The sequence below is a fragment of the Drosophila biarmipes genome, unplaced genomic scaffold (assembly GCF_025231255.1).
Source record: "Drosophila biarmipes strain raj3 unplaced genomic scaffold, RU_DBia_V1.1 ptg000008l, whole genome shotgun sequence".
Classification (NCBI taxonomy): Eukaryota; Metazoa; Arthropoda; class Insecta; order Diptera; family Drosophilidae; genus Drosophila; species Drosophila biarmipes.
Genome location: NW_026114529.1, coordinates 5,112,835 through 5,137,290, shown reverse-complemented (window position 1 = coordinate 5,137,290; position 24,456 = coordinate 5,112,835). Strand labels below are relative to the sequence as shown.

Genomic DNA, 24,456 nt, shown 5'->3' with positions numbered 1-24,456 from the left:
TTTTTATAAGTGTTAGATTCAAGGTTTGTAAGTCTTTGAAGCGGATTGATATACCGAGAAGGCATGTTTAGGTTTGAAAGAAAACTACCAAACAAAAACTATCAAAACTATTTAACACCGTATAGAATGGTTCAGTGGGACTTTCAATATCTGTACAAATGTACAAGTCTGTGCAATTATAATGAGAAAACATATCGTTAAGTTTATTATAATCACATTTACGAAAAAATCTCATTTTAGTTGAAGAAACTAAAGGGGAGAGGGTATCAGAGCAGGGGTCCCAAATTGTCAATTTCATAGTTGGACAATATCGGTCTTCAGGTACAACAAGAGCGTCAATTCTACATACTGACAATATCTAATTGTCTAATTAACCATTAAAGATTTTTGTACTTACAGCTTACTTGTTGTAACGATAATTCAAAAAGGCCATCCATAAAATCATGGGGGGATAAAGTTATAGCGACAAGTGACTCAGTAGCAAGAGCCAAAGAAATTTAAGGTAGATTAAAGTTACCCAAAACAATCAATAGATCTCTGTTAGAATGAAGGGATAGAACAAATTTTATTGCAGAAAGATGGTGCTCATAAATTTCTAGATCAGTGGAATATATGAAAATGTAACAAAAATGGATAAAGATTGCAAGAAAACTTTCACACTTAGAAATTTAATTTTATCTGGGACAGGAATAAAAATTCTTTCAGATGTTACCCTAGAGGTAATGGCAATAAATAAAAATGTTAAAATAACTCTAAACCCGTTTAATGGGAGATTTACTTAAAACTTCCAAAACAATTATTAGGTTAAGCTAAGTAAATGAACACAAAAACACTCGCACAAAATCACTAAAGACAAAAACTCAGAGCACAAAAGTAAACATAGCTGTTCACAAGCTAAATCGATGCTATACTTCTAATTATCAAAATAAAATATAAGGAAACATAAAATATTACAAACTAAGGGCCGGCTTAACTTATCGGCCGATATTGCGGCATTTCGAGCGGCCACATTCTTCCAACGCACACTGCGGTTTTACTCTTTTTTTAGTGATTTTGTGCCTAAAACTCTATGCCGCTATCGACGTTAGCAGAACCGCGTAGAAGAGTGCCGACAAAAGTGAAAGTGTGCAACAAAGAGAGGCGCTCTGGGAGAAAACATGAAGTGCAAGATGTTGTGCGTTGACTAATGTTTAAAGTACGTCCCTTTTCTTTTTAGATGTTTTATAGGTTTTACAACGCAATCTAGAAAATTCTGGTTCCGTTACCTAAAGGTGACATGATAAAATGTCGACGGTTGTCCCTCGCTTTAGTTCTGCAGTAGTCTCGCCGTGACATGTCGGATGGCAAAAAGCTTTTTTGTTTTTCTGTCGAAAGCTGTAACCCGCTATTGGCGTTAGCAGATATGCGCAGCGTAGAAGAGCGCTGAAAAACGTGCAACAAGGAGAGGCAGATCTTCGGAGATTCCTCTCTTTCTGTGTCTCATAATTTGCCTACCCTCGGCGCTCAAAGAGAAAACCTTCGGCCGATTCTTTTTTTTACGTCTCTCCTCTAAAGTTTAGAAAGAAACAGAAAAAAGAAAAATACTTGTTGCAGGCAGTTTAAGTTGTGCTTTGCGACACATTTTAATTTATTAATAAGACTGATATTTTTTAAAATAAGAAAGTCACGTCAGTGCTACCTTAAGCGCAAGATGTTAGGCGTTGATACACGTTTAAAATACGTAAATTTTTAAGATTTTCTAAAAGTTTTACAACAGAAAACCCTGATTTCTGATAAATGGTTTTGTGCCAATAAAAATCCCGCAAAGGGCTTTACACAGTTAGAAAAGGTAAATATACAAGTACACAAGTATAACATAATTTATTTAAACAAATGACCTTATTTTTGTCAGAAGTGTTGGACAGGGATTCAGAAATTATTTTTGTTCTGATTAAAATAAATATTAGAATTTTTATTTTGATTACTATCTTTTTCAAACTTTAAATTATTATCCTTTTTTATCTATTACAATTATTGTTTTGTCTTGGCTTTTCATTTAATATGACCATTTCTACTACAGTTTGAATCACTATCTTTTGAGTTGATGTTGAGAATCAATAAGCTCTTATTGTTGTATTCTGATTTTGAATTATTACCATTGCGCTTAGTAAGTCCAGCGGATTCATAGAAAAAAAAATTCCAAAGCCTGTTCTCATACATTTAAACCACTATTACATAATTATAGGTCGAACTCAATTTTAATTCACTGCTCTTTACGGACTGCCCTGTCTCGAATTCAATGACCAATAATCAAACCTTAAAAATATATTAAGAAAATTACTCAAGATAGTCGCAAAATGGGATGAACTTACTTTTTTATTTTTTTGGCGAATTTGTGTAAATCTACTTTTTAAATTTTTTTCCTAATTCTGGAAACTTACATTTTTTGATGCAAAAGTTTATACAAAAGAATTTTAAAAGTACAAAATAATTATTAAAAAATCATTTTGATTATATTTTTAATAATTTTTTGAAGGTGACAATGTAGGAAAAATTTGAGTATGAAAAAAAGAAAGTTATCGCTCAAATGGACGTATCTTAACATTTAATCAATAAGTACAACCAAATTATAAAAAAACAAGGAAGAACACTGTAGTCGAGTTTCCCGAATACCGGATACCCGTTACTCAGCTGAATCTAGATCAAGGTATTGGTAGACCAATGCATTTCAGTTAAAGAGTTTTTTCTAGCATAAAAACTGTAGGCAAAACAGATACTTTCTGCCTTTAAATTCTCAAGTGTTTTGAGTGCAAAATGGTTCAATTTAAAAGATAAAACCTTTTTTTTTCATAATTTTCAAAATTAAAAAAGTATATACTTATGAGCTTGGAAGTAAAAAGATTTGTTAAAAACTATACATGTCCGTCTTTGACTTCATTTTCAAAGTGGTAAGCGCTGCTCAGTTCTTATTTCAATCACCATGATTGTTTTTAAATTGTTTGGTATACAAATGAATATTTTTTGCATAAAGTTTTATAGATTACCATTGAAAACGGAATTTGGTTATTTATTTTTTATTCTTTAGAGGGTGCACTTACGTTTTCGAGTAACTTGAATTTCATTTAGCTGGTCATTTCTTTTTTGGGACAGATTAACAAAGTGATTTTGCAACATTATCCAAAACTGTTGATGCTCACGAATTTGCAGCTCCCCTGCATGAATAGTTTTTTCAATTTGTTTAATCTGAAAGAAATGATAAAAATTTTTTAAAAAAATTAGGAAAGACGCTTTAGTCAAGTGCCTCGACTATTATACTTGTAACTCAGCTTATGGAAGCAAAGAATATGCACATATACATTTAGAAAAGCTTTACCCATCCGCTATATCAATGGGTGTTACACTCTACGTGGCAAACCTTTTTTTAGATCAACCAATAGATATTAAGGAGCCCAAAACAATTTGTTTAAAATGTATTAATTGATTATTATTTTAAAGACACAATTTTGCTCGGTTTTCGGGCGTTGCTGCGAACAGACGGAGAGACGACTTGGATAGATCAACTTAAAAATCCCTGTTTGTGTAAACTCGTACCATTTTTATAGTGTAATTCTCTCGACATTTTATTTTTGGATTCAAACAACTCTTTCATTACAAGCGCATTACTTATAATTTTATAACCCTTATAATTTTATAACCCGTCTACAACTTTGTGAACTGAGGTAATACCATGGCTAATATGTAAATACCGGTCTTGCTATTCATTTATTTCGCTTAGCTTTGTCTCACAACCTTTCAATTCAAAAAATAAAGTTTCACTAGTGAATCACCCTATGAATTTCGCATGATTTCTCATTTTCCAAGCGTGAAGAACAAGTGACACTTTATATACACAGTTGTGTAAATTCAAATGAAAATTCTTTAAAGTTAATTGGGATAAAAAAAAACTCTTAATTAGGTAAAAAATAGTATCGACCGAACCTTAAACATACAAAAGTTCTGAAAAATAAATGTACTCATTTTACACGCATTCTTTTACACGATTTCTTTTAATTGTAGAAAGCTTAGCCTTAAATAGATCTCCTAGTATACGGGTACGTATTTATAAATTTTTTTTTATTTCAAATAGATTTGTTTTAATCTCTTTGCTTTATTAGCGTATTCAATTTCTCTAGACTTGCTAAAACTCTTTTATTCCCCTCTCTCTCTTCTGACGTAATTTACACTCCCTCTGAGCTGAGGTTTTGGTTGACTGCTTGTGTGTTATTCTCTTGGTCTATCTCTCTCTTTTTTTTTGTGGCTGCTAGTGCAAAATTTTAACTGTCACTTGTTCCAAAACGGAAACATTAAATTGTTTATAGATTTACATACATAAATTTCCATCCGAGAATATGACAGTTGAACAATTTCGATTTAAATACGCTTGTTGGATATCGTCTTTTAAAAAATTTGCTCCGCCAGATGTGTTTAATGAATATATTTTTGAAAGTTTTTGGCTTTGATGATGATGATGAAAATTAAATGAAAAACAAGAAAAGAAGTTAGCTTCGCCAAGCCGAAATGCTATTTTCAAGCGTAGGATGTTATATGTTAAAAAAATAGATATGTACACTTTTTTAATATTGTTTATTATTCCTATGGGAGCAATAAAATATAGTTGACCGATCCGGCTGGTTATGACTTATATACAACCTGCAAGAGAAAGAAGACTTTTAGGAAAGTTTCAGCCCGATAGTTTTAAAAGTGAGAAACAAGTTTGCCTAGAAATGGATGGACAGACGGACGGACAGACATGGCTAGATCGATTCTAGTGATGCTGATCAAAAATGTATATACTTTATAGGTTCGGAAACATCCTCTTCACTGCGTTGCAAACTTCTGAATGAAATCATTATACCCTCTGCATGGATATAAGAATTATTCTCAATAAGCCAATAACAAATCGTCCTATTTTTATTCCAATGACACAAATAATTACAACGTTTTTTTTTGGGTTAGCAAAATGTTAGGGGACAAAATATGAAGCTACCCCAGCCTTATGCTCACTTCTCTGCATTTACTAAGATATGTTGTCTTTTACAGAAAACTTGGGGGAAACCAGAGATATCGTTACCGAGAGAATTCAACCTTTATTTAAATTTATATTTGTTAGTGTTCAAGTTTCCACATGGAAATCAAGCACACGCGTATAAAATCGGCTGGCAGCTTGTCTTCTGCGGAAGTGGATAAAAATGCTTGACCCCATGAAGTGCCTATTACCTATGGTAATCAAAATCTAATTTTGCGTGCTGGACAAGGATTATATGAAGGATTATATTATTTAAATATGGGTACGATTAAGTGAGGAAAACATATTTTTAAACGCATATAATAAAGCTTTAAATTAATAATAAAACCATTACAAAACTTTGGGAACGTTATTCTTTTTGTTGTGATAAAAATTTAACTTTAATAACAAATTTCTGCTTAATTACAGAGCACTTGGATGCGGTGTGATTATATTTATTTTTCTTTATACCGGCTTGGGTTTTTCCCCATCAATTAAGAACAAAAATAAAGGCACTTACCGCTTGCAGGAACATCTGTCGAGGAAAGCGCTATAGATTTCACAACCGATATACACACTCTTAAAAAAATTGGATGGCGACTCCGCCCTCTCGCCTTTAAGCTGCTTTGCCATAAACCGATATACCATCTTTCCATCAATGCTTCTTACCTGTCGGGATCAGAATACTGATAGAGGGCTAACTTTTCCAGCTCACTCCTTCCCCCTTTTTAATTTTTATCTTAGTTTTTAGGCTGGGCGACCGACCGCGCCTTAGTCTTAACAAGATACTGGCTTGTCGCTCTCTTTCAGATCGGGACAAAAAATAGCTTTCGAATAAGAAGAAGCATAATAAATGGTTATTTGTGTTGAGCCCTTATTTCAGCTCCCAAAGAATTATGCTCTTGAGTGTGCTCTGAGCTCAGATTTTTGCTAGTTCCTCGACCGAGTTTTTCCAGCGGCTTGACGGTCTTCGATTTGAAGATGCCTTTCACAGGCTTCGCTCGATTAAACAGTGGCAGCGTATGCGCTTTTATATACGCGCTAATAGCTGCCAAATACGCCTAACGTTATTCTCTGAACCCCGAAGATTCTGATTTCTTCTACAAATCGCTCTTAACTGCGGTCCGGTGGTCCAAAACGTTAAACAGACTTATGCTAGTCACTCGCTCACTTGTATAAATATATATAGTTAAATACTCGACCCGAAAAAGCCTGACTCTTGCCCCTGTTGCTCTCAATTAACCCGAAAACTGCCACAGAATATCTTCTCGCACGAATCCTAGATGGCGCCACCCTTATGTCGCTACGAACCACAGATGAAGCCACTTCTGCACCATCTGCGTGCAATAAAATCTGTTTTATGCCTTCTTTCTATTAGGCCCCTTTTAAAAGTTTTGGGTGACTTTATTCATCCTGATATACTTTGGTCTCCTCCTACTGACTCACTTGTTGCTTTACCTCTATCCTTCCATGATGGTCGTATAGAATAACAGCAAGTAAGCTTTATGCGAAATTCATTAACAGACAATTAGATCTTATACTTGACAATTGCCTCTCTCCTTTAGTTTTTCCTTTATAATATACTTAACGATATGATTTCTCATGATTAGTTTAATTTAAACCGTCGTCGCATGCAGACGTGTATTTATTGGGTTCCGGGAAAAGTATTCCATAAAATCATAAAAGTGCATTGACTGCTTGAATAAATTTACAACAACGCGAAAAGACGCTCTCTGCGATGAAATCGCTAATGTTTATATTGATTAATTAATTAATTATTTAATATAAAACATAACAATAACAATGACTCCAAACGAAGTTCGCTATCGATGTCTCTGCAGCCAAAGACCGCAGTAACAGTCCCGAAATTTCTGCCAACGTCAACCGTAACAACAACAACCGCAACTGTATCGACAGCGCGTTTACCGACGCAGACATTAATACGTCTGCCGCTGCGCTGCCCGAATAATAGAACAAAAACAATGAACATACAAAGCCGGGTGTGCAGAGTGGTATGGATCGCTACATCCAAATCAAAAGGAAGCTGAGCCCTCTAAATTCTCAGCGCAAAATAGCCCGTGATGATAGAGCTCGTGCAGACAAAAATTTGATGTACATCCTGGCAAATTTAGAGGATAATAATTTCATGTTAGCCTAACAGGATCATTGAATGTTAGGCGGTTTAAAAAATCTGCAGAATCAATGTCACCTCTTATAAGATTTTGTATAAAAATAGTACCAAGCATTGTTCTACGACTTACAAGTGTAGGTAAATTAAGCAATTGTAATCTACTCTGGTAGGAAGTTAGCCTTACGTTTTGATCCCAGTTCAAACGAAGACCAATTAAAATAAATTTGTTTTGTACCGACTCAATACGGTCGATGAGCACTTGATATTGTGGACTCCAAACCGATAATAATTTGATCGTATAAGGATCATCAAATTCTTAAGAACTACGCTTTATAAACCCAAGAACACTCATGGCTTTGTTAGCAGTGGACATAAATTGGCAGTCAAATTAAAGTTTAGGGTCAAGAAGAACACATAAATCGTTAAATAAATACGGTCAAGTGGCGCATTTTTAAGAAAGTAACTGATAAACGTAGGAGTACCCCTATAAAAAGTCATAACGTTGCATTTTAGGCAGTTCAAATTTAAAAGGTTGTACTTTGTAACTGTCCAGAAGAATACATAAATCGTTAACTGAATAAATACGGTCGAGTTACGTATTTTTCAGAAAGTAACTGATAAACGTGGGAAGTTCATGATTAAAGGGTTGTACTCACACCATCCATAAAAACAATCAAAATTTGACTATAAGTTAAATCCCGACGCTATATCAATATATGACAAACAAAGCTTAACATCATCGGCTTACATTAGTACATGAGAATTTGCTATGATATAGGGAAGATCGTTAATAAACAAAGTAAACAGCAAAGGGCCCAAATGGCACTCCAGATGTCACGCAAATTAATTTTAAAACAGCATTCTTGAATATAACCCTCTGATACAATATTGTTAATAGATTACCAGGAAACCTAAGCTGATTAAATTTCAATAAAAGAGTCAAAGGACTTACTAAAATCTGTATATAATGTTACTGTGCATTTTTTTTAAAATCCATTTATTACAATACATGACAATTCAAGAAGGTTGGTGGTGGTCGATCTTCGCTTAAGAAGACCATGCTGACACGGTGATACCAGCGAGGAACATAAATGTTGCAAATAAAAAAATATAATACGTTCAAATACTTTAGGAATGGCCGACAATTAAGAATTCTAGGCATCCTCCTTAGCACTGAACTGATGATGAAATAGACTAATTAAAAAGTTTAAGAATAGGTTTACAAATGGTTGACGCACAAAACTTATGCACACATCTGAGAATAAGTTATCGATTTTTGGCAAAGTCAAAATACAATTTGAACTATTTAAGAGATTAGGGTAGTTAGAATTTGTACCGATGAAGGCAATGCCGATGACTTACGCCTGGCATTAACGAAGTTTTAAAACTGTTACAGATCATTTGAAACAGATCATAGCAATGACTGTTGAGAACATTAAAATCCGTTCGAGAACCCCACATACTTCAAAAAAGATGACTTAACCGATTTTTCATACATTTTAAAAGTGTTCGATGTAAGGTTTTTAAGTCTTTGAAGTACATTGGTAAATACTAATTTAAAAAATAAGGAAGAACATTACTCAGCTTAAGGGAGCAAAAGGGAAATGGAGATATACAGTTAAGCGCAAACCGATATTTTAGGACATTAAATGGCAGTCAAATTTAAGTTTAGAAAAACACCTTAATCGTTAACTGAATATATACGGTCAAGTGGCGTATTTTTAAGGAAGTAACTGATAAACATAGGAGTACCCCTATAAAAAGTCATGACATTGTATTTAAGGCAGTTTAACTTTAAGATGTTGTACTCACACCATCCATGAAAACAATTAATATCTGACTGTAAGTTAAGTCCCAACGCTATATAATTTAATAATAAACAAAGCTTAACATCATCAGCGTACCTTAGTACTCGAGAATGTGTTATGATTGAGGGAAGATCGTTAAGAAACAAAGTAAACAGCAAAGGGCCCAAATGACTACCCTGAGGCACTCCAAATGTCACGTCGATCAATTTTGAAACAGCATTCTTGAATATAACACTCTGAGTCCTAAAAGAAGTGAGTGGTTAACGGAGTCAGTCTGCATTTTTTTCTTAAACCCATTTATTACAATAGATGACAATTCAAGAAGGTAGATCTTCGCTTAACAAAACCATGCTGACACGGTGATCTAAGCGAGGAACATAAATGTTGCAAATGAAAAGTGATAATACGTTCAAATGCTTTAGGAATTGCCGATAATTTAGAAATATCTCTATAATTTTGGGCATCCGCCCTCACACCTTTTTTATGGATTTGAAAAATAAAAGAGTAAAAGAGATAGAAGAAAAAACTGATGATAAAATAGACAATTTAAAAAGTTTAAGAATCGGTTTAATGGTTGAGGCACAAAACTTAAGCACACTTCCAGGAAGCCAATCTGGACCTGAAGAATAAGTTTGCGTTGTTGTTGCTAAATCCCTTAAGAGAGAGCTTTCGGTGATTACAGGGGAAAAAATACAATTTTCCCTATTAGGGTAAAAGCGCATTGGTAAGCCAAGCAGGCCTGTTTAGGTTTAAAAGAAACCTTTTAGGTACGCATTCATTAAAAAACGTATTTAACACTGTATAGAATAGTTCAGTGGCGCTTTCAATGTCTGTACAATTGTACAAGTCTGTCCAGAGAGAGGGTATCAGAGCAGAAGAGGCAAATTGTCAGTAAAATCAGAGCTAGGTGGAATATATGAACATGTAACAAAGAAAGATAAAGCTTGCAAAGAAACTTTTAGACTAACAAATTCAATTTCATTTGGGATATGAGAGTGATTCTCTCGGACGTTCGGCTAGAGGTAACAATATCTCTAGTTCCTGTCAAGCCAAAATATCTCCAGTAAGTGCAGAAGGGTCAGCATAAAGCTTGAGCAACTTCATATTTAGTTCCCTAAAATTATGATACGCGAAAATCAAACTTTTTATTTTTTTGGCACAGTGGAGGGCTTTTTATTTGTTCTCGGTTTATTTGGAAGAAATTCTTTAATTACTAAACCATCATTAAGCCAAAAGCTTTCAAAAAGTAAAACATAAAAAACATTAGGCGAAGCAAATATTTTAAAAGACGATATCCTACGACCTTATGAAAATCGAAATTGTTCAACTGCAATATCTTCGGATGAGAATTTTTCAGAAACTGTGCCTACTATACCTATAGGTATGGTCGGCACCGATTTCTTTGACTTAGCCAGTACAGAAGCTTATATTCCGGAAACATGGACTTCACTCGAGCTAGCTGTATCCATACGCACAGTTGGTTCGTTTTCCTCCGTGTCAACAGGAACTGTTGCTAACAAGTTCGGATTTGGGTTGGATTCCATAGTCGTATTAACGGCGGTTAAGCTGGCTTTTTTTCGCTTAGGCGACTCGGTTAATAATTTTTTATTATTGAACTGGGCACAGACGGTATTGAACCGCTCATTGAGTTGCCAAAAAGCACCCGAGATATTCAATAGGCTGTATAGAGTCTTCTTCATAAAGCCGCTCATCTCAACCACCATTTCCTTGCAGGAACCACATGACCACATAAGACCAGAGTTAAGATCTATAAAACCTTTTACTCTGCCTGTGTATCCTGCACATTTGACATGCATCATCGAATCGTAGAGCCAGCAAAAAATAAAGGGGTCTTTTGTTGAAGACGCAAGTGTGCAGTTTTTTTTTTGGAACAGACAAGGGCTATTATAAGACAAACAAATGAGAAATGAAATAAAATATCAAATATATCTTAAAGTAATTTTGTCACTGGGATAAAATTAAAAATCACAAAGGCACAAAACACAAAAAAAAAAATAAGAAAAAAAATAAAATTTATCAAAACGTATGAAAGCAGGAGAGAAAAAATATTCTATCGACTCAGCACGAACAAATACAATGTTAATCAAGCAAGAGAGAGAGTGAGAGAGTTTCAAAAATAGCACCGAAAAAGTCTACTAGAAATTCAGCAGGTTCATAGAGAGCAGATTACAGTTATAAAATAAAGCGAGGGAGATTGAGAGGGAATAAAAGAGTTTTAGCAAGTTTAGGAGCGTAAGTTACACAAACAAAGCTATGAGATTAAACAAATCTAATAGAAATGTTAAAATAACTATTAACACGTACCCGTTAACTGGGAGATCTTTTTAAAATTACTAACGAAATTGTTAGGCTAATCTTTGTAAATAAATATACAGGAAACACTCGCACAAAATCACTGAGAAAGACAAAAACTCGGAGCACAAAAGTAAACACAGATGTTCACAAGTGACGCTAATGAAAAAAATAAAATAAAAATATATATAAATGTTACTTTTGTTTCAAAATAATACTTTCTGATTCGAAAAAAAAATTAATAATTGTTTTTATAATTATATAGTTTATAGTTTATATAATTACGTTATTTTTCAAAAGTACTCAGTCTTTGGCATTTTTGAAATTCGCCACAATAACAAAACACAAATATAGAAACCAAGCAGCCCCCAAATTCTCGGTTATATGACCGCCCTCGAACTGCAGTGTCAGCATATTTGATTTGTGCGACCGCTCCGACAGCTAAGTGAACATCCTTCTCTCATATACTCGTATATACACAATTATACATAAGCGTCGACCGCGGCTCTGCTGGCGTCTCTGCCGACATAGCCGGGCGATCTTAGCTTTATGCAAATATGTAACATTAGAGAGCGTACACAAACAAAGCTGAGAGATTAAAGAAATCTAATAGAAATGTTAAAAAAACTATAAACACGTACCCGTTTATTGGGAGATCCATTTAAAACTACTAACGCAATTGTGAGGCTAAGCTTTGTAAATAAATACACACAGAACACTCGCACAAAATCACAGAAAAAGACAAAAACTCGGAGCACAAAAGTAAACACAGCTGTTCACATGCGATGCTAAATCAAATAATTATATACGAGAAAAAAAAACCACTCCATGTATAACAAAGGCGCTACAAGAGAAAGGATTTAGCGCTAAGACAGTTTTCAAAATCCTTAACAGGAAGAGAACTCCACAGTCACTCTTTAAGGTTGTGCTCGAACCAGAAAGTAAGCCCCTAAAGAAATACAAAGTGTACCCTATATAAAATCAGTTCCTGCTGCACCACCAAATTACCGTAGAGGAACCGCACAAACACAATGGCCCGGGACAATGTGCGAACTGCCAATAATATGGCCATACAAGGTCATATTATAAACTGCGCCCGGTGTTAGTAGTTTATGGAGAGCTTCATAGCTCCGCACACTGCCCAGCGAGCAAAGATGACTGAACTTCGAAAAAGCGCAGAAACTGTGGTGGCATTCACACTGCTAACTATAGAGGTTGTTTTAAGGAGCTAAAAATCCGCATCCTCCAGAAAGGAAATACTGCCCGCACCCAAAATAAAACGTTGATAGCCTCCAGATCAATCCCTGAAGTCTTCTTCTCGACTGTAGGAACAATGGAACAATCATTAAAATTGACCTCACAGAAAACTAATTGGGTTAAGTACAGAAACACACACATTGAGCTAAGCCCTCATCTCAACGATGAAACCGACGTAGACAGCTTTGTTAATTCACTGGAGTCTGCACTCGTCTCTGCAGATCGATCTTCAACACCTCAAAAGATAAATACACAATGCATTCAAAAGAAGACAAATCTATAAATCGAACAGCTCGGCCTCTATTACAAAAAACTTACTATGCTGAGTTCACGCAAAGAAACCGTAATGCCTATTAGAAGTCCCTTCACCATGAGCCGATTGAATTTCGCCCAAACCAAATCGTTAACATCATTAAAAATCTACTGAGTCCGAAAAATTCATTTTGATGCGTCCACATAACTCTTAAAATGATCGTTGGGCTCCCATATTGCGCCGTTTGCACTTTTCAATGCCATCTCAAAACTTGGCCACTGTCCAGTGAGATGGATGAAGTTAATTATAGTAATGATAAAAAAAAAACCGGGAAAAGACCACACAATCCCCATGTCGTATAGAAATATAAGCCTACTTTCATGCTTATCTAAAATCTTTGAAAAGTGCGTATTGACTTGGATAAATAGATACCTAAAACTCTAAGAAGGAGTCCCGTCACATCAATTTAGGTTTCCTGAAAAGCACGGAACAATTGAGCAGATCAAACGCTAAAACATCATTCTCAAGCATTTGATTAAGTCTGGCAAAAGGTATAATGTACAAGATCAAGACAATGCTCCCCTAAAACTCCCACAAGCTTTTAGAGTCTTACCTTTACGACAGAAAATTTTTTGTGAGGTGCAACACTGCTATATCTGACGATTTCACTATTTCACGTTTGCCAATCACCTTAAAAATGTCTTCCAATCTAGTGGCAGGATTTCACTAGAGCGTTTACTTTTCTAACTTTACATATGAGTCTCAGCTTCAACATGAGCCAATTGAATTTCGCACAAAAGAAATCGTTAGCATTATCAAGAATAAAAAAAATTCGCGGGCTGCGACCACATAACTCCGAAATGACCATAAAATTCCCTAAGACTCCGGGAAGCAATTTGAATTTCTTGAAAAGCGCGGAACAATTGAGCAGGTCAGCCGGATAACTTTAGGAATTGTTCGAGAAATGAGAGTACTGTACTGCCATATTTTATTTAATTTGGATATAAGGTCTAGTGTACAAGACCAAGACAATGCTCACTGTTGGTGCTGGAGTTTCTTAAAATACCGAGCTAGAGCCAACATTATATATTCTGTACACAGCAGACATTCCGACAAGCTCACGACTAACAACATCTACGTTACGCGATAATACAGCTTTTCTTAGCCGCTCGATGCATGCAACTGCGCAGCTAGCTCTTCATCTGGTTGATGTTGAAAAAATCAGATTTCAAGTGAACGTTACTTTAACCCTAAACAGGTAAACCTGCTCGCCACTTTCGTTAAATAACAGTCTACTCCCGCAAGAAAACGAAGTGACATATCTAGGCGTACACCTCGACAGAAGACTCACATGACGCCGGCACATTGAAGCCAAAAGAACACACGCCAAGCTAAAAGCCAGCAGTCTTCATTGGCTTATCAACGCTCGCACTCCCTTTAGACTTGAATATAAAGACCTTTTGTATAACTCGGTACTACAACCTTTATGGATGTACGGATTCCAGATATGGTGGAATGACTAACCACCTGGTGAGAGGTCTAACAAGCTTGAGTAACCAATCACGTCTACGTTGCAATGACTTATGCCACTCAACAGTATATATTCAGTTAATATTTCGGTGTTCCGTCTTGCCTAGCTGCTAATTCGGTTTTGAGTAAGATAATTTGTGAGTCGGAATAATCAAGGACTAGGGTTATCCATCAAAAATGATGTTCCTATATTATTTTTATCTATTTTAAATAAAATTGTATCGCCTGGCTTAAAAAGTTTTGGTTGTATTTTGATTGTAACATTCGAGGTCGTCTGGTTGTTTTTTTCTGAAATATATGCTTAATGTCTTCTGGACTGCTTCTAAAAAATAAGCTTATGAATGATTCATTTAGTATATTCCCGAACTACTTTAAAGATTAAGTCTTCAAATGTCATGCTCCCGTTGTCTTTTTTAAGGCACCGCACGACAGATAGGCTGAAAATATTTCTTTTTGTCCGTTACTTGTCGATGAGTACGGAGCCATCATATGCACTTATATTTAGATATTTAAACTTTATTGCTGCTGAGCCGAATGAGCGTTTATTGTCCATTATTATTCAGTTCAGCGTACCGAAAAAATCTTTATTTTATTTTCTTTTGCATCTCTATGGCCTATAATAGAACACTACCACCCTAAAAAATTGCATATCTCTGGATAATCTTCAAAGTCGTAATCTATTCAATTCTGGGATTTGCTGAGGATTGTCAAAAAGCTTTATTAAAGTGTAAACACGAACTAAAGTGAATGATAACTGAAATCTTGGCAATGTTTTTGAACAAACCATAACTCCAAGCGATATTATTAAAAGTGATTTTAGCCTACCAATCGCGTTCCGAAGTTGGGATATAAGTGCTAACTCTAAATTAAAATACGGCAGCCAACACAGCTGGAATCAGAAATAGCCTGCTAACCGTGAAAAATCACGATTCAATCTAGTAATTACGATGCTAGTACTATACCAATTGAATAGTATAAAAAACCTAAAATGTCAACCGTTTTCGGGTTTTAATAATACCAAATCAGGAGATTCAACCTGTATTTACATTGCCAATACTATCACATCAAAACAGAATGCATTTGTCCGATTACTTAACACAACTAGCACTGATCAATTGCTTAGTATAACGAATTTAAAATGAAAACCAATTTCCGATTATAATCATGGGGAACCAAAAATTTTCCTCGGTTCAATTTGAACAGGAATTAACGGAACCATTTGCAAAATATACTGACGTATTCGGTCTTTAAACCGAATCAATAACAACAAATAATTTCTACGAGGAAAAATTAGGAATGAAGAATAATGAACGAAATTATTGAAGCGCAAACAGCAAAGTTCCAGAAATTCAAACAAAAAAAAAATAGGAAAATTAAATAAACATAATATAGTTGATCTCTCTATATCAGAATACAAAGAAAGTCCTTCAGGGTTCCAACGAAAAGAAATGGCGACTAGTAGTTGACTATTGTCAAATCAACAAAAAACTTCTGTCTGATAAATTTTCACTTCCACGAATATATGTCCTTTTGGATCAACTAGGTTAAGCTAAGTTCTTTCCATGCCTTGACTTAATGTCAGTTTTTCCATTAAATTGAATTAGATAAAAATTGACAAAAAAAAATAGCTCCCAATTCATTTCAGAGAATTATTGCATTTTCGGACTTCAAGCTTTTCAAGCATTCCATTATATGGATGATTTAATAGTTGTTTGTTGTTTAGAAAAACATATGCCCAAAAACTTAAATTTTTTCAGGATTGCACATTTTATTTTTTTTTTTTGAGGGACTTCTCGAAATAAGAATTTTATTATATTTGTCAGTTTGTCCCAAAACATTTTAGTCGATGTTAACCAGCTCAATATAAAAACATTAGTACTTTGTAGTCCTTTTAAACGGGATTTAAATTTGTAAACCTTTTTTTGTTTTCTCAAAATAGGCTTACAAAATCTTAAATTAAATATTATGTGTATGTTCCCGTTGTCTTTTTTGAGGCACGGCATGATTTAGGATAGGGTTGAATCAAACCTTTCTATTTTTCCATTACTTGTCGATGAGTACATAGAAGTCGTGTGCAGTGATATTTTGATATTTAAACTGGATTGCTGCTTGATTTTTCGATTCCCGTTAGGACTATGTTTTTATTTAATATAAATATCAAGGTGAACTATTTCAACTTGGTAATTAGGAATAGGGGTCGGTTAAGTTTCTTTACAATTTTGATATGCTTGAACTATTGTTTAGATTTTCTATATTCCTTTTGTAATAAATTTTAAAATTCTTTTTTTATTTTCTTTTACTTTTCTATAGGCAATGATAGAACACTACCACCCTAAAAAATTGTAAATCTCTGAATAATCTTCAAAGTCAAAATCTATTAAATTCCTAATGGGGCAGTGGAAACGAAATTACTTAGGATTATGAAAGGATTAAATTGTAAACACGAACTAGTGTAGATGGTAACCAAAATCTTGTCCATGTTTAAACAAAGCAGAGATGAACAATTAAATTTTCTTGCGTGCTAAAACAAAACAACGAGCGAATGTCGGCCGGATATAGAGATAGCATGACAAACGGACAGAAAGAAAAGAATTTTTAGCCCTCCCTTCCTTGGACATGTCAATATTCCGAATATAATCTCAAACAGGCACCATTAGAAAAAGTCAGCTAAGGTGGCTTTCGGGTCAGCATGGGGCTAAAAATAATTTGTTTTTATTTTCTAAATATAAAAGATAAAAATAATATAATAAAAAAAAATCTTTTTTGGCTATGTGAACTTGTATAACTTCATAAAGTATAATATAATAATATAGATAACCTAATTTGAATTTAATTTCTGCATGTTTGGATTTCCCTTTTACTTCTAGATTTATTTTAAATTTCAACTTTTATTTAATTTGACAACTATTCGTTAGCGCTCTAATTTTAATTAATTTTCTTTCTCGATTGTCTATGTTTCCATTACTTTTTCGTTTAATCAAAAAGTGTCGTATATTGCATCAGAGTTAAAGTTTAAATTAAATTCTAAACTTATGATCCGTTTTTCGTCTGCTATTTGTTTGTACAAGTCACTGATTTGGCTGCACATTTTTATTTTGTAATTTCAGGGTCTTTTAGTTTAAATGATGTTACACGCAGGCGTCTGCTGGGCCACAACGGCAATCTTGCACTACACTGTGACATGCATCTCGGACCACTATACTTATCTTGAGCTTGCATTAACACATTTTCAAGGGTATATAACGTTCCGACAGCCAGAAATAAATAAAAAGGAAAACATCTCCATTTAAGCTATTCGGCCACCTAAAGCCATGCGGACATTTACTGCCACATTCCCGACGTAGATCAACTGGTTAAAATAAATCTTGATCCCTCCTCTTATGGGCCGCACAAATAAACTCGAAGATACTGCTTGAAGACGGTGGACTGAACTTTTTGGGGAAGCAATGATTGCTGATGTAATTGTAATTGCCGCCGCCGCGCAGGGAATACTTAAAATGTCGAGTGTACCTATTCGGTTACGAAAGGGGAATTAATAGTCGAAAATCTCGTTAAAATCCCGTTTTTCACTTACGAATAAACCTCACGTCCACAGTTGTCAACTAAAATCGGTATCCCAACCAACACTAATACCATTGTCACAACCGAAATTGCTATTAAATGCAAATGCAGTTGTACCTATCGTAGATTACCTCTCACGCCAACAAATACCATTATCCTCCTTTAGGTGGCTCAGGAAAGCTTGCGATCAGCTGTTTTCTATTCAGGTATTCGCTACAAAATCGAAAAATGTCCTGACCATTGGTACGGCTATCTTACTTTTCTGCTAGCTTCAACGCCTTGTTATAAGCTAAGTCCAACGAATCTTCCCTAGTGAACGCAACTCCTCTGTCTTGAAATGATTGTAGCGATCCTTACAACGAGTAAGTTACTCATGATGTCACCATGTGTTGGCCAAATACCATATAATAGGGAGGTGTGGAAGACCTTCAGGCGCAGCAAATGCTACTTAGATTCGCATCCCAATCTTTTTGGCTAGTATATAATAATATAATAGCGAATATCCGCAATTACCAATCAATTCTCTCGCTCTGATGCATTTGCTTGACATGAATGAATGGTTGTGAGTTTATGAATAGTCCTGTAATCTTTCACCAACTTTTGAAAGAACTCTGTCCTTAATTTTGAGCCATTGTCCGATTCTATTAGTTCCGGAACTCCAAACAGATGGAACAACTCTTCTCCCATATATTGCACACCGACGCCCGCCTCAAGTTTTTTTTACTGCTTTAACAAATACAAACTTGGAGAAATGGTCCATGACTACAAAGAGCTTTGCCACTACGTGATCGGGGGTATGGACCCAAAAAGTCATTGAGATTCAGGAGGTTTTCACATGGGAGGTCTTAACGGATTGTTCGGGGCTTTTATGGACTTGCAGGTCTCACAATTGACGATGATATAACGTTGTAACGAACTGATTTGTTTGCTTTCTACTCGCAACGAGATTCGTGCGGCTAGCTCAGTAGATTGTGACGTGACAGCCCAGTATTTCAGTGAGAAAGCACAGAATTCACGGGTTCGTAGTGGGTTTATTGCGGGTATAACTGCAGTAGGCTGACCTCTAAATCTAGCCAGTCGGATTATGCAAGGGTCGCTAAACAAGTCCGCGAGTGGTCATTCAGGTTCGACGGGGCGGAGAAACCGTTCGAGTTCCTGGAACAAGTAGAATGGTCCTCCAAACCTACGGCTTAGACCTAGACATGATCCCCCGAGCGATGCCGGAGTTGCCAACAATAAGCAATAGAAAACCTGGCCAGAGTTCATTGAGAGCTTCCATCTGTACTTTCTGCAGAGAGATTTCTTCACAAGGCTGTCGGATCAGGTCAGGCAACGAAAGCAGGGTTTCAGTGAGTCATTTAAAGACTACATGATCGACATGCATACGATGACAAGGCCACTAAACTATTCTGCAAGAGACACCTTAAAGATCATCAAGGAAAACTGCACCCCAATCCTAAGGATCTTTCTAAGGGCGTACAAAGTGCCGGACCTGGACACGTTGATGCTATTAGCCGATGAATACGAAGAACTGAAAAAGGAGCGGGAAGCGTTCGCACAAGAAAACAAGTTCTGAAAGGCAAAGTCGTCACCACCAACGCATGTCACGTGCAGAATATGCGGGGAGACAGATAGCCAGGAGATACGGAGAAAGGACCAATTTTCACCGGCGCAACGAGTCCCACGACAGCAGGCACCAGGAGCACCACTAGGAGGCCAATGGACGCCACCACAGCAGCAACAGAAGCAACCAGCGAACACGGTGTGGAGACCGCCAATCACAACACAGAGGTCGCGGGGAACGACACACATTGCAGATGCCCATGAAGCCTAGGCACGAGGATGTCGACTCCAACGCCTGCTATTCTGTTGGGTGTGGGGGATAGTAGGTGTCAGGAGCGTCGAATGCTGCCAGCAGGCGGGAAATGCCCAGCGACCTCAGCCGCAGAGAGGCGAGCGGGGGTCGCAAGATGCTACCTCTCCAAACTAATGGGCAAGCTAATCGAAGAGGAGCAGCAGTTGTCCGAAGCGGTGACGATTGGGGGAGGCACGTACAAGGCCATGATCGACACCGGGGCAACAGCAGCTTTATAAGCAAGGAACTGACGGACAACCTGGCAGCCCTCGTGAGGATTACGAGGACACGGCGGCAAGTTAGGTTGGCAGACGGAAGGTGCGGCGGGTGGATTAATTGGTGTTAGGATGGAACTTTCTAACTCAAGTCGGAACCGAGATAAGGTGCGCCGGACACGAGGTGATACTACCGGCCAGGAATCGACACAATGGGTGGCTCGAGGAGAGGCTATCGGTAGCAGTCGTACAACAGGAAACCGAATATGACGACACAGCGAAGTTCCTGGAGGCAGAGCTAGCTAGTTTCAAAAACATGACAGGAACGTCGAACATGGCAGAGCATCAAATAACGATAAAAGACGACAAACCAATAAAACAGCGATATTACCCCAGGAAACCGAAAGTTCAAGGGGAGATCAATGCGAGGGTGGTCGAGCTACTCCAAATGGGATGCATAGAGCACTCATGCCCATGCAGCTCTCCCATCGTGATGGTTAGGAAGGTGCAAGTGGAGACTGTGCGTCGACTTCAGGCAGATCAACGCAAAATAGATAAAGGATTCCTACCCGATGCCTTGAATAAATTATATCCTCGACCAGCTGAGAGAGGCACGGTACATAAGCAGCTTGGACCTGAAGGATGGCTACTGGCAAATCCCGCTGAAAGAAAGCAGCAGGCAGTACACTGCTTTTACAGTGCCGGGAAAGTGCTTATTCAAGTGGACAGTAATGCCGTTTGGACTCCATTCGGCATCTGGGACCTTCCAGCGGGTGTTTGACCGGGTTATTGGACCCGAGATGTCGCCGCACGCATTTGCGTATCAGAACGGTATCTTAGTGATTGGGCGCACACTAGAAGAGCACATGGCAAAGTTGAAAGTTCTATTCCGGCGGCTGAAAGACGCTAATCTAAGACTGAACCCGGAAAAATTCCAGTTTTTCAAGAAGGAACTGCTGTATTTGGGTCATAGAGTGACTAGCGACGGGATAGGCATGAATCCGGAAAAGGTAGCAGCAATCACCGAATTAGAGCCACCGTCAACAGTTAGAGAGCTCAGACAGTACCTGGGAGTAGCATCATGGTATCGGCGATTTATACCTGACTTCGCAAAAATAGTCAAACCTCTCAACGATCTGCTGCGCAAGGGCAACAAATGGGTGTGGACACAGGAACATCAGTCGGCATTCGAAGAAGTAAAGGCAAAGCTGGTGGCAGACCCCGTATTTTGAAAAAACCATTTGTCCTGCAAACGGGCGCAAGTGATTACGGTATTGGGGCCATTTTGACCCAAGAAACTGAACGTGGCGAAAAGGTGATCTCTTACTCAAGCCGAACGCTTAACGGGGCTGAGAAAAACTACTCCACGACTGAGAAGGAGTGTTTGGCAATAGTCTGGGCGATCCGGAAACTGAAGCCGTATTTGGAAGGGTACCACTTCAAGGTGGTAACCGACCACATGGCGCTGAAGTGGCTCAACAGCATCGAGAGCCCTTCAGGAAGGATCGCCAGATGGGCCCGGGAGTTGCAGCAGTATGACTTCGAAATAGCGTACAGGAAGGGACAACTCAATGTGTTGGCAAGGCAGCCACTACCAGTAACACTGCAAGGGATCAAGGAGACATCGGCGACGGAAGCCTCCGCAGCGTGCAGCTGGATTCAGGACATGCGCGGAAAGATTAGGACGCAGCCACAAAAGTACCCGGACTACGTAATGGAAGGCGACACCTTATACAGGAACATTCCACACAGAGCAGGCAGTGAGGATGTCGCGACGTGGAAGATGTGCGTCCCGAAAGCTTTGCGAGAAGCGGTGCTGAAAGAGAACCACGACACACCGGCAGCTGGCCATGTAGGAAGCAGAAGGACAATAGCACGTCTGGCAGCCCGGTACTACTGGCCAGGCATGCACCGAGACGCTCGAGCCCACGTAAGAGGATGCGAGACATGTATCAGATTCAAGCCAAATCAGATGCAGGCAGCTGGGAAAATGCTAACGCAGGTGCCAGAGGAACCGTGGGCTACAGTGTGCGCAGACTTCGTTGGACCCCTGCCGCGTTCAAAACACGGCAACCAAATGCTGCTGGTGCTGATAGACAGGTTCTCCAAGTGGACTGAATTGGTGCCGCTGCGGAGCGCGACAGCCGAGTCCCTAAAGAAAGCGTTCAGGGAGCGCATCATCGCTAGGTTTGGGGTTCCATAAGGTAGTCATAACGGACAACGGAGTACAGTTTAACAGCAAAATCTTCAAGAGTTTCCTGGCCGAGATGGGAGCCAAGCAACAGTTCACGGCTCCACATACCCCGCAAGAGAACCCGATAGAAAGAGCAAACAGGACCGTGAAAACGATGATAGCGCAGTTCACAGGGCAGGATCAGAGAAACTGGGACGAGAAATGGCCTGAGATCAAGCTGGCAATAAATACGGCACGCGAACACAAAAAAGAGAGGACCATGAGCCTGCTGATACTGCCAGGGGTAGTGGATTCATTGGTATTAGGATGGAACTTTCTAACTCAAGTCGGAACTAAGATAAGGTGTGATGGACACGAGGTGATAATACCGGCCAGGAACTACACAATGGGTGGCTCGAGGAGAGGCTATCGGTAGCAGTCGTACAACAGGAAACCGAATATGACGACTCAGCGAACTTCCTGGTGGCAGAGCTATCCAGTTTCAAAACCATGACAGGAATGTCGAACATGGCAGAGCATCAAATAACGATGAAAGACGACAAACCAATAAAACAGCGATACTACCCAAAGAACCCGAAAGTTCAAGGGGAATCAATGCGAAGGTGGACGAGCTACTCCAAATGGGATGCATAGAGCACTCAACCAGCCCATACAGTTCTCCCATCGTGATGGTTAGGAAGAAGACGGGCAAGTGGAGACTGTGCGTCGACTTCATGGATGCCTACCCGATGCCTCGAATAAATTATATCCTCGACCAGCTGAGAGAGGCACGGTACATAAGCAGCTTGGACCTGAAGGATGGCTACTGGCAAATCCCGCTGAAAGAAAGCAGCAGGCAGTACACTGCATTTACAGTGCCGGGAAAGGGCTTATTCCAGTGGAGAGTAATGCCGTTCGGACACCATTCGGCATCTGCGACCTTCCAGCGGGTGTTGGATCGGGTAATTGGTCCCGAGATGTCGCCGCACGCATTTGCGTACCAGGATGATATCATAGTGATCGGACGCACACTAGAAGAGCACAAGGCAAACTTGAAAGAGGTATTCCGGCGACTGAAAGGGTAGCAGCCATTGCCGAATTAGAGCCGCCGTCAACAGTAAGAGAGCTCCGACAGTACCTGGGAGTAGCTTCATGGTATCGGCGACTTGTACCTGACTTCGCAAAAATAGTCAAACCTCTCAATAATCTGGCATAAAGACAAGGCTGATGGCAGACCCCGTGCTGGCGTGCCCGGATTTTTAAAAACCATTTGTCCTGCAACTGACACAAGTGATTACGGTATTGGGGCCATTTTGACCCAAGAAACTGAACGTGGCGAAAAGGTGATCTCTTACTCAAGCCGAACGCTTAACGGGGCTGAGAAAAACTACTCCACGACTGAGAAGGAGTGTTTGGCAATAGTCTGGGCGATCCGTAAACTGAAGCCGTATTTGGAAGGGTACCACTTCAAGGTGGTAACCGACCACATGGCGCTGAAGTGGCTCAACAGCATCGAGAGCCCTTCAGGAAGGATCGTCAGATGGGCCCTGGAGTTGCAGCAGTATGACTTCGAAATAGCGTACAGGAAGGGACAGCTCATTGTGGTGGCTGACGGCTCCCGCAAGAGAACCCGACAGAAGACAATGATAGCGCTGTTCGCAGGGCGGGATCAGAGAAACTGGGACGAGAAATGGCCTGAGATCATGCTGGCAGTAAATACGAGTGTTTCGAAATCAACAGGCTACACACTGGCGTTTGTTACTCAAGGCAGAGAACCAAGGCTATCGAGCGCCCTATTTGACAGAGGGACCTTGGGAACAGGGAGACCCCAGTGGTGAGGGCCAACAAATTCGGGAAAATCTTCGAGATTGTAAGGCGGAATCTGGAGTGAGCCTCCCACGATCAGGCTAGGCATTACAACCTAATGAGGAGACGATGGACACCAGAAGTAGGTGACGTCATGTGGGCCAAGAAACATCATTTGTCAAAGGCGGCCGAGAGGTTCGCAGCAAAGTTGGCCCCAAGATACGACGGACCTTACCAGGTCACGGATTTTGCGTCACCAGTAATCTGCAAAATACGGCACGTGAACAAAAAAAAAAGAGAGGACCATCCACGTGAGCGAGCTGAAACAACCAAGGATGTTCAAAGGATACAAAGAAAAGAGCCCGAGGATAATTCCAAGGATGCTTAGGAATGAGGAAAAACTCCGAGGATCACCCCTAGGATTCTTAAAGGCTACACAGATAAAACTGGAAGGATTCTCTACAGAGCATTACGATATAATCATATACAGTACAAGGAACACGTCAAGGATAACGAAAGCGGAAAGGAACG

General features: G+C 38.7%; 1 protein-coding gene across 4 annotated transcripts in view; it reads right to left on the bottom strand.

Annotated features, from left to right (window-relative positions):
• Positions 1-24,456, bottom strand: part of LOC108026758 (coiled-coil domain-containing protein 40) — a 131,062-nt gene that overhangs the window by 37,309 nt on the left and 69,297 nt on the right. For 2 of the 4 annotated variants that reach the window (XM_044091467.2, XM_050889909.1), the window contains one exon: positions 3,078-3,222. The exons of 1 other annotated variant lie outside the window; for it this stretch is intronic. In XM_044091467.2, coding sequence (XP_043947402.1) covers positions 3,078-3,222 — 145 coding nt within the window. Of the gene's footprint in view, positions 1-3,077; positions 3,223-24,456 lie in introns of those variants that run through there. One more of the 4 variants, XM_044091469.2, reaches the window with a different exon arrangement.